This window comes from Pocillopora damicornis, chromosome 1 (assembly GCF_964200805.1).
Source record: "Pocillopora damicornis chromosome 1, jaPocDami1.2, whole genome shotgun sequence".
NCBI lineage: Eukaryota > Metazoa > Cnidaria > Anthozoa > Scleractinia > Pocilloporidae > Pocillopora > Pocillopora damicornis.
In genome coordinates, this window is record NC_142670.1 from 10199521 (window position 1) to 10210820 (window position 11300).

Sequence of the window (11300 nt, forward strand, 5' to 3'; positions counted from 1 at the left end):
AAACCTTCAAAACTCCAACTTCCACTCGACCAAACTACCTGACGTCACAAAATATTCGAATAGTATGCATAGTCTTTGCTTACTAAAAAGGAAGTGTAATTCTAATAGAAATTCCGCCGATCTTAAGATGAACTTCTGGTGTCGCGTAAATTTTTCCTCACGTAAAAGCTACGTAAAGCAAACGTGCGTAGGCAATGTCCACTGCTACGTAAAATCAATACTATGTGTTTTGTTTCAAGCGCGAAAACCGTCGTAAAAGTTGAAGGCTGATCAACTTTTCATTGCACTATCGCGATTGCCCCGTGTGTAAAACGCGCGTTAACGCCTGAAATGAACGTTGAAGTGGAAATACGGTGACATTTAGTCGAAGGATGCGTTTGCGCACGCAAACGGTCACTACGCTGTACATAAACCGACATATCGCTGAGCTGCAGCGACAAATTATAATTGAGCTGAAACGATATGTCGCTCAAAGAAAACAATCATTTGCGAAGATCTCATCAAGGAAACGACAACATACGTCGCGGCTCTCAATAGTCCTGGATGCATCATTCTAATTAAAGTATCGCTTAAACATCGTCTAGAAATCGCAAAAAAAATTAAAAAAACAAGTAAACAAACCCACACGTCTGATATGAATAATTTATTACATTTTTGTTGCTGTTATATTGTTCACAGGTGCTTAAAACGTAATGAAGTAAACATAAGCCTTCAGAATAAATCGTAAAAATAGTCCAGCCCTTGTCCGATCTCCCAGATGGAGATTCCAACTTCAAGTTCCTTGGCGAGATCCAGTCGCACTTGAATAGACTAAGACACAAGGAAATGAAATGGAACTCATTTGTGGTATGTTAAATAAACTCAAAAACAGGCTCCTTCTTGTTGTAGAAGACACGCGACTCTTCACGTCACGTTCTTTGTCTTTTTGTTTTCTATTGCCTTACGTCAACTGTGTCTTCTACACCAAGTAAAAAGCCAGAAAACACCACCCAGGCTTAAATGATCTTTATGGATATCATCACTGCGCAAAAGCATCAAATATCGATATTCCTATATTAGGAAGTTCAGGCTTAAATGATCTTAATGTATATCACCATTGCACAATAGCATCACATACCGACAATCCTATCCTAACAGTATGCAAGAGGTTCGTCACCATGGACTTACTTAAACAACATAGCCTATTATAGGTTTTCTAGAGCATCCGAAGTAATAATCGAAAGGTCGTAGGTTCGACTCCCATTGGGAGCACTCGAGAGTCTTCTATTTCCGTTTAGGCCCGTGTCATTCAATGAATGACATCATATTTTGCCACAGATTTTCTCTAAAATCTATTTCAGTGTAGCTTAAAGAAATTTGTCGTGGGTGGGCACGAGTCATGAAGCTGAGAAGTAAGTCGTAGGTTCAAACACCAACAACAATCTCTCACCTTAAGCGTTGGGTAAAACACAGAGTGGTGGGTCCCAGCAGCACTGTAAAATATGACGTTGGAAGTTTAAGAGTGAGTAATTTTTTATTTGGAACGCCAATTTAAGATCTCACTCTCCACAATGATTCCGTACGGCAACACTCGGAGGTTTCGTTCCCGAGTATCGCAGTAAACTCACCGACCAAAATAACGATCTCCTCCGGACTTGTTAACCGAATAGTAACGAAGTTCACCGAAGTATCAAGTACGAAGAAAGCCTCTCGAGAGAATACTTTGTGATTTTAACTTAAAATCATGAACGCGTAATGACGTCTTTTCCCCTTTTGGCACGTTTGTTCGTGAGAACTGTCAGCAAAACCTGGCGAGTTCTAAAGCTGAAGTAAAATCATCCCCTTCAACAAGCAAATGACTTTACAAAAAGGAAACCATCACATGACGATAAATTTTTCCGACGAGTACCTTGCAAAACGGGAAGAAAGAATAGTCACTGCAGTAAAATCGCCAGAAAATTTACACCTCTTTTCTAATCCATTTTAACTGACGAAAATCAGACGGTGGCTTGAAGATTCGAATTACCACTTTAAAGGGAACGTTTATTCCCCCGCGGTGCTCGATCGAGAAATTTTGTTCTTACCACTCGAAAATAAAATTTATACCTTCGCACCGCCGCACAATATTCTCCGTGTTCCGTAGGATTTCATAAGAACAAATGAAACAACATTATGTGAATACAAAGCACAAATTGGTGACTTTACTTACGTGAAAGCGAAAGAATGCTCCGCCACTCCGTTCTCCCAAGTAAGTTTTTCCGTTTTGTGTTTTGTTAACACCTCAATGTATCTATGAAAGGAAATGTGTATATGTGGATAAGTTCTTGTCTGTGTTGCGTCGGTGAGAGAGTATAACAAGGTAATTTTGTATTATCAATTGAGTTGATAACGTAAATTGACCACCATAAGGAGTTTCAAAGCTGACCGCGTTTCGAGCGTTAGCCCTTCGTCAGAACCAAAGTCAACACAAGAAAACTAGTAACAAAGAAACAAAACAACAAACAAAGAAACAAATAAGCTTACTCCCTAGAGCGCGGGAAAACAAGAGAGACTAATATTCGATTGGGTTTTAGTCCCGCATCTAAATCACCGATCAATCGAAGCATCAACATCCCCTCCCCCACCCCCACCTCCCAGGTCAAGCCGCGTCATTTGACCCTCGTCCGGGCCCGGGGGGGGGGGGGTGGGAAACCTGAACCTTGCCTGGTGAGGGTGGGGAATTTGGACCAGTGGTGTAAAGTCTTTCCAGCGGAGTAAAACGTTACAGTACATCTTTAAACATGGAGGGGGGAGGGGAAGGGGTTATAGTTCACTTTTGGGAGCAAATGGCACAGAAGAAAAGGTCTACAAGGTGTAGGTTTTAAAACTTGGTTAACGTGTAGAAAGTTACGGTCACCGACCTCGCCTTAACGGGAAAAAAAAATCTCTAAAAGTTCAAATGCCTGGGGAGGGGTGGGAATAAGCTTTGAAATGATCGACGCATAATTGGCAGCTTGAGATAACTTGACCTACCACGTGATAAAGTAAAGTGAAACCACGTGGGACACTCGTTGAAAATTGCTCTCTTTGCACATCATGCATAAATTTATGTGGAACTAAGCATCTCAAAGCAAATAAAACAGTGATCAACATTTCTTCACCACTCACTCACCTTGATCCTAAAATAGCTGTGTTGTGGAACCACAAAGTATTTAAAGAAGAGAAAAAAATAAAAGAGAAGAATCAGCAAAAATTGGAACTTGAACATTGTTTGTACATTTCGCCGGTACCCATTTATACTCCTGAGTGGAGAGACGGACTGAGAAAGTGTCTTGCCCAAAAACACAACACAATGATTCTGCTATCGGCCGCCAGTGGGCCATTAGGTGTGCCTTGAAACTGTTAGCCGATGTTCAGCTGTAAGTCGACAGACAAGTTTTTTTTAGGGAGTTTTTCTTCACAATTACCGAATTTTTAAGCACATTTGAGGACAACTTTCGAAGATAAGTTTACTCGTTATTTCTAAAGTCCGGTCAGTCCCACCATTCAAAATATTTTCCAGTGGCAAGGATGAAAATCCTTTCGTCTCTGGTGCATATTTCGAGTAATTTAACTTATCCTTTTCTTGTTTCGACTTACGTCCACTTCCCGTCGCTGCGAATTCCTGGCCGTAGAAGTTGAGGCCCATTAGAATTTTCGATCGCTGCTTTCCTTTCTCTGGACTCAACGTTAGCACACAGTCTTTTATCCATTGTAGAGGGGCATTAGGACCCGGCCTACATAGAAAGCAATAGGGCAGGTTAAAAATAATTGTATTTAACGAATTTATTATGTTACCTTGGGTCTCTCAGTAATATGTCACAGATGACGAAAAGTGGTAAGAACAAAGAACAAAAAAATGGCACACGTGGCGCAGACTTCGTCCTAAAGGAAGGCCGGCTCCTAGTCCAATAAAGTTACGCACAGCGGAAACAATTACTCACCTCCCTTGAGAAGAGTAATCATAAGTCATCAGACTAAAACCATCCAGGACTGGCGCTAATAATTCAAAGTCATTTTTATCAAACGAGCCCGGCTTCTTCCTGAAAGGAAAACAAAATAAAGGAAGCGATACAATGCAAAAATTACCGCAAAATAAATCAATAGTTGAATAAATATATACATAAATAAATAAATATGAATATTTATGTAAATGATGATGTTAATGACTACCACAATGATAGCGGTAATGTCAGTGTGAAGTATCGCTAATAAACGAATAAATTTTAAATCATAAGGCTAATGATGATGACAAGTTTGACTATTATAATGACAGTGGTAGTATTCATGGTAATGATATCCATAATGATGATAACTATGAGGCGGTTTTTTTCCTAATCTTCTCTTGTTTCATCAATCAACCAATTGCTGTAACAATCCGTTCAACTGAATTTGGATTGGAGCTTACCCGGCATAAAAGGGAGGCGGTATTACCAAAATTATCTTGAGCTTTTCTTTATGAAGAGAGTCAGCCATTTTACTGACTAGAAGATACAAGTCCCTGAAAGACATACACGTAGGTACAGGTTATGGAGAAATAAACATTTTCCGTTACACTACGCTTTAACTGTTAGTTACGTGGGATGCCAGGGGCAGACCACGTTAAAATTTCGGGTGAGTGTCGTCGTAATCAGACATGGAAATTAGTCCCTGATGGCTGAGGTTACTATTATTTTGGATGGGTGACCATACATAATATCCCGAGTTGTTTTGTCTTTATTTTTCGATTTCATTCCTACACTTTGAAGATTCAACATCAAATCCATATTTTCACCCGTAAAACCAGAGTGACTGTTGATAACGACTCACGCAGCCCACGTTAAAGCCTCTAGGCTTCTTGTTTAGATAACAATGATGTTTTGTCAGGGAAGCTTGTCTTTTCTTAAGTACTAAGTAACTGACTGATGGACAGAAAACCAGACCATCTTTTTGTCTGTGTCTTTTTGTCTGTCTAATTTGGTTAATTTGTTGATCTGTGAGTTTCTTTCTGTCTTTCTGTCTAATTAAGTAATTAACTAACTGACTGACTAAGAGATACTGAACATAAAATGACTGACTGACTGACAGATACTGAACATAAAATGACTGACTGACTAACAGATACTGAACATAAAATGACTGACTGGCAGACTGACTGACTGACAGACAGATACTGAACATAAAATGACTACCTGACTGACTGACAGATACTGAACATAAAATGACTCACTCCCTGACAGTGACTGAACATAAAATGACTCATGGAATGACTGCCTGATTTAATGTCTGACTGCCCAACTTCAAAATGATTGATTGACAGGTTAAACTGAGTGATCAACTTATTCTGACTGGCTGCGTCTGACTGAACATATGAATGACTGACTCCCTCACAAATAAACAGTGTGTCTGAGTGATGGAATGGAGAGAGAACCAATCAATAAATGAACCTACTAGCCCAAAAAATACTAAAAAAAACCTACTCTTTTGTGTCACCATTATACTGACTCCACACCTCTAGAGTAAGACCATCAAAATGATTTCCCTGAAGAAAATCGAATAAGAAAGAAAGAAAGAGGAAGAAATAACTTAAGAAATTCTAAAAAAAATTCCAATGAATGGACATAATGATTTACATGACTGTATTCGATAGTTACAGGAATAATCCAGGTACAGGCATATTTATTATTTTGAATCACTTTTGACACTAATGTAACTTACAGTTCCTGTTGGTTCTTAATTTAGCTTGGAAAAATAAAGTAGATAGATATCTTTCTTCCTGAATAAATATTTAACCTCTTACCCCACCCCCACCCCCACCCATCCCCCCCAAAAAGCAAAAGGCAGTCTTTTTTTTTCTAAACAAGTTGCTATTGGCAGACTCCCTTTCAATGGACAGTACACATTATATTAATGTCAAGGTAATGTTAAGCATAAGGCAAAAAATACATTTTAGCAGCTGAGAAGGTTTTCATTGAAGGACAGACAAAAACCTTTTAATTCAATGCAACCATTAAAACACAATTTTTTGTGAGCATTGCACCCCTCACTCACCTTTAGGTAGGAGACTATTGTGTCAATTAAGGACTGTAGTGCAGTGTCACTTGAAAAAATTATGTGATAGTCATTAAATGTCCATTGATCAAACAATACTCTGGGAACTGAAAAGAAATGAAACTAAAGTTAACTTACTTTTTCATCCTTAACATCTAAAACTCAGTATGCATATTCTCCATACTGTTCTCTATACATTTCCTAAGGTGCTGAAGAGGAGAATTTTATTTAACAACCAAGATCATAGTCGGTGATCATTTTCTTTATTCTCAAAACTTTAAAGTGTGATTCAGGGGTGATATCGTAAGGAGAAATTAAATGTTTGTCACTCTTCGGGATTTAAGACTTAACTAAAGTAAACTTGTTTTCTTTTATTTACTTGACTACATTATGGATGTTTTTACTGTTGTAGCTGTTTTTTGTTTTCATTCTTGACGTTGCCATTGTTTTTGTCCACATGACAAAGAAGATAAAGAAATGAACCCTTTAACTCCCAGATCAAATTTGTAATTCTTTTTACTGTCAACCATACAGTTCTCATAATGTCAGGTAAGAGGATTAAGTATTGGATCAACTAATTATCCCCAAATTGATATTTTTCTTTATTCTCATTACTTATCTGGTTGATATTGAATTGATATTGTAAGGAGAAATTCTGTCTTGGTCACTCATGGGATTTAAAGGGTTAAAGAACTTACTTTAAATTTCATTTCCTTACCAATCTTAACATGATTTCCTCCTTTTTTAACATCTGACATCCAACCTAAAGAAAGTACGCAAAAGATAACATTCATCAATGACTAACTCTCACATTATGAGCAAGACATTTCATAAAAATTACCCCTTGGTAATCAATTTCCACAAATTACCACCACTCTCAAAGATCCTACAAGATTCTGAAAGATCTCATGAGGACCTTCAAGGATCCTATCAAGGATCTTGGCAAATATCTCTATGAAATATCTTACAGGATCTTCAAAATTCTTGCTTCAAGAATTATTCAAAGATTTTTTAACATGTGGAGGGAGGTGCACCACATGTTTAAGTTTGTGGTTTGTATGTTTCTCTGTTGTTCTGCTGTTCTTCAATACCTTGATCAATATCATGGCCTCCCTCTACAGAAAAGGTACCAGTTTTCCTATTGAACAACAACAACAGCAAAAGAAATTAGCATAAGTTTCAAAAAAGACTTACACTTAAAACACCTTTTTTTTTTTGGGGGGGGGGGCAGGGATTGAAGGCTAAAATCTCAATACAAGTTCTTATTTTTAGAAGGTAGAGTTTGTTCAAATTTGATACAGTACATTGCATGTAATACAAAAAGGTAACAAAAACTTGACAGAGCACCAGTAGTGTTGTAAGAATACAATACTGAACTGTCAATACATCCATAGCTGTGTAGCATATCTGACCTTGTGTACAAGTAAGTCATGTAAAACATGGCACTATGAGGCTGCCATACGGTGCAGAATCACACCCACACCTGACAAATTTATTACACAAAAATTAAGAACATGATGAAAAAACCTAGGTAGCCTAGTTTTACAGTAAAACAGTAAACACAATTTATATATTAAGAACCTATGAAGTCTAACTTGAAAAAACCTAGATTCTGATCTACCAGTTTTTACTGTTATATTTCCAATAATATTATAATTATTGTGACCAGTGCCAGAGTTGGCCTAGCTGTACCTAGACTTCTGAATGACAATGACATTACCTTCTCTTGATTTGGAGCCACACTGGTGAAACATAAGTAAATTTTGGGCTAAAAATTTTTGCTACATCATAACCATGAGAGTTCCACTGAAAAAAGGAAAATGAGATAAAATTTGGTCACAAAAAAAAAGGAAGACATTCATGTTAGTGAAAAAATTTAATTTTTGCAAAAACAATCATGCAATTGGTAAAAGTTTAAGGGCCTTCGATAGGTGGGTATGGTCCCTGGTGTGAGGTCTACACAATTAATGGTAGCCCTGAACTGGACTGATCTGTCAAATCAGTGAAAATTTTGAGACATTTACCAGTTAGCTTTCCCTTCATGTAATAAGCTGTAGGAGTTCAAAAAGAGAGCTGTGAAAAAGAAGTGCAATTGACACAGGGTGCATTTTATGATTATATAAAGAGTTCCAGAGCTTTAGAACTCCTTACTGTGGCTGAGCTAAATTTATTAGCTCAGTTGAAAAACCAAAATATCTTGTTATACCCCCAACTGATGCAGCACTGCAGTCTCTTTAGAAACTTTCCCCCCTTACACCTTATCTTTCCAACAACTTTGCCACTTTGCATGAGATATTATTGGGAAAGCACAAAATCCAATCAAAACTTCAAAAGCCACGAAACAAACTTTCAACTTTCAACATTATGGCATTCAGAAAACTTGAATCACTTTCTATAAGAGGCAGAATTGACAACTTATACCAAGTTTGATGGGACATAAAAACTGTAGATAAAACAGTATCCTAGCTGTAAAGAATGCTTTCATGATATAAGTTGTTGATAATTATTGATGTTTCCACTTACTGGTGCAACATATACCAGGACATCTCCATTAAAGTTTACTTCTGATACATTTTTATAATATGAGCTGTGGAACTTGATGATATCTCTTGTCCTTGGATTTTCCACAACTAAGCCTCGTGCCGTGACATTTGAATCAGGACGTCCCTGATAAACAAATATCAAATGAAACAAAGATTAATATACAAAAAATAATGTAATATATTTATGGCTTACCCTTTCACTCTCAAAATCTCATTGGTAAAATCTCTTTACTATCTGCTGTAAAATTTTTGTAATCACATTGGTTCAGAGAATTTGGTATTGGATCAACCAAAAATCTTCTTGTGGATATTATTCTTTATTCTTTATTATCATCACCTGTCTGCTTGATATTGTATTCATTTGATAATTATAAGGAGAGATTCTGTCTTGATCACCTTTTTTCTCTTCTTTTCTTTCCCTCTTTTTTTTTTCACTTACATGCACCATATATAAATCTTTTTGAATACATGCCCGATTGGTATCAAATACATGCCTGATTGGTATCAAATGCATGCCCGATTGGTATCAAATACATGCCCGATTGGTATCAAATACATGCCCGATTGGTATCAAATACATGCCTGATTGGTATCAAATACATGCCCGATTGGTATCAAATACATGCCCGATTGGTATCAAATACATGCCTGATTGGTATAAAAAAAAATTAACAAAAAAACAAAGAGGGCAAGAGAGAAGGAATTGTTTTGTCAGGGCAAGTCATAAGCTCTAACAAAGGGCTAATGCTTAAAAACATCAACCTTGAATCACTCTGTGCCAACCAATTTTTATTAGCAACTTGTGATTATTTAAACCCCCACCAATTATTACAGCACTACGGTTTCTTGAGAATTAGTAATACCTCCTTCATGCCTAATTGAAGGATTCTAATAAGTACTTTCTTTTAACAAGCTGTGACTTTACATTTTAAGTTTTCATCACCTCACAGTGATCTTTACTTTGCCTGCAGATTGACTCACCAGGATATATTAAATAAAGTCTGGTATACTGCCCCCTGCCGTGTAGAATACCTCTTGACAGTATCAATACATCATCCTTCCAACAGGTGATGATGGTCATGGATATGAATCCTAATTCTCTTAACTCTTATTCCCATGAGTGATCAAGACAGAATTTCTCCTTACAATATCAATACAATATCAAGCGGACAAGTGATGAGAATAAAGAAAAATATTAATTAGGGGATTATAAGTTGATCCAATACCAAATTCTCCAAATTAACTTCACAAGAACTATATGGCAGACAGTAAGGAGAATTACTAATGACATCTTGGGAATTAAAGGGTTAAACTCCTATGAGTGGCCATGATAGAATTTCTCTTCCCAATATCAAGAAAATATCGAGCAGTCATGTGATAAGGACAAACGAAAATACCAGTTAGGAGATTATAACATGCAGTTGATCCAATGCCAAATTCTCAAAACTCACATCATCAGAATTGTATAGTAGTAAGTAAGGAGAGTTACCATATAAGATCTTAGGAGTGAAAAGGTTGACAAGGAAAAGTATGGCAGCTAATAGGAAAAATTCAGATCAGACATTGTGAAGTGAAGAGTGTACTTTTTATTTTAAATTGAAGTAAGACTCAGTAAGGGAATTTACTGATCTGGCTTTTTATTTTGTGTTAAAGCAGAATTTGAACTGGCTGGTTCTCAGAGAGTAATTACAGATCTTGAATAATAAATTTCAATGTTTTTATTTAAAAACATGCTGCAGCTGTTATGTGAAACTTTAACAGTTTTCGTTTCACTTACTTTGCATTAATTAACACTTGATTTAGTTTGGTTTGAGTATCACCACGCTAATACCAGTAACTTCAATTTTATTTCACCAAATAAAATTTAAAGATAACAAAATAAATAAGAAAAATCAGGGTGAATCTTTCAGAATTCACTCTTACGTCCCTTATTAAGATGGGCCGATTCCATATTCAGCCAGATCAAGAACAAAATTTAAATAATGAATAAAACATTAACACTAAAGTTAGCCCCTAATGCATACACAAAATGTTTTAAGATTATCAGTCTGCAACTCATTCAGGGCACGCAAAATTGTTCACGACAGAAATACCTCTCTGATTCGAATATCCATGTTGTTTTATCAAGTCCATTTCGATTCTAGAAGAAGAGATAGCCCATGGATCTATTTCATTTAGTGTAGCTTCACTTAAACAATAACAAAACTTCACTTACCGCTCGGCTAGGCTCGGAGCCTTTCTTATTTTTCTTGTCTTTCTTCGAGAGTGTTCCAGCCACGTGCGATACATTTGTTATCCAACAACCAGTTACCACACAAAGAATAATCCCGAATAATACCCTATGCATTTTCGCCGTGAGATTAATTTAAAACGATAACAGTCCGTTAGCTGATAGCAGATGGAGACAGTTGCATTATTGAAGGTTGTTTGGGTTCCCAGTGGACGTATTTCATTCATTGTTAAGTAAATGGAGTGATAATTTGCATTGGCAGTTACCGCTGAACAAAGTAAATACATATTAGAAATAAAATCTTACTTACCCTGGGAGGGTCAGGTAGACTTATCAGTTACACAACTTCTGTTTGTTCAGTCTGCTTTTTAAAAAATATAATAATTGTTATTATTCAATATATTAATAAATACGAATTCTAAAGATAATAGCTTTCTATTAAAAAGCAGATTTTTTTTCCTTTTTCAGGGATCGTTTATTATTTATCGCGCGGACAGGGG

At 36.7% G+C, this 11300-nt stretch overlaps 1 protein-coding gene across 1 annotated transcript; it reads right to left on the reverse strand.

Annotated features, from left to right (window-relative positions):
- Positions 1 to 628: 628 nt before the first annotated feature.
- On the reverse strand, positions 629 to 11027 carry LOC113670534 (chitinase domain-containing protein 1). Its single transcript, XM_089202098.1, has 14 exons — positions 10786 to 11027; positions 8551 to 8694; positions 7748 to 7833; positions 7119 to 7165; positions 6746 to 6790; positions 6028 to 6134; positions 5457 to 5518; positions 4406 to 4498; positions 3942 to 4040; positions 3598 to 3734; positions 3131 to 3146; positions 2189 to 2269; positions 1430 to 1472; positions 629 to 810 (listed from the first exon to the last, which is right to left on the reverse strand). The coding sequence occupies exons 1-14, from the start codon at positions 10915 to 10917 to the stop codon at positions 712 to 714; spliced, it is 1191 nt and encodes a 396-aa protein (XP_089058224.1). The 5' UTR covers positions 10918 to 11027; the 3' UTR covers positions 629 to 711.
- Positions 11028 to 11300: the final 273 nt, after the last annotated feature.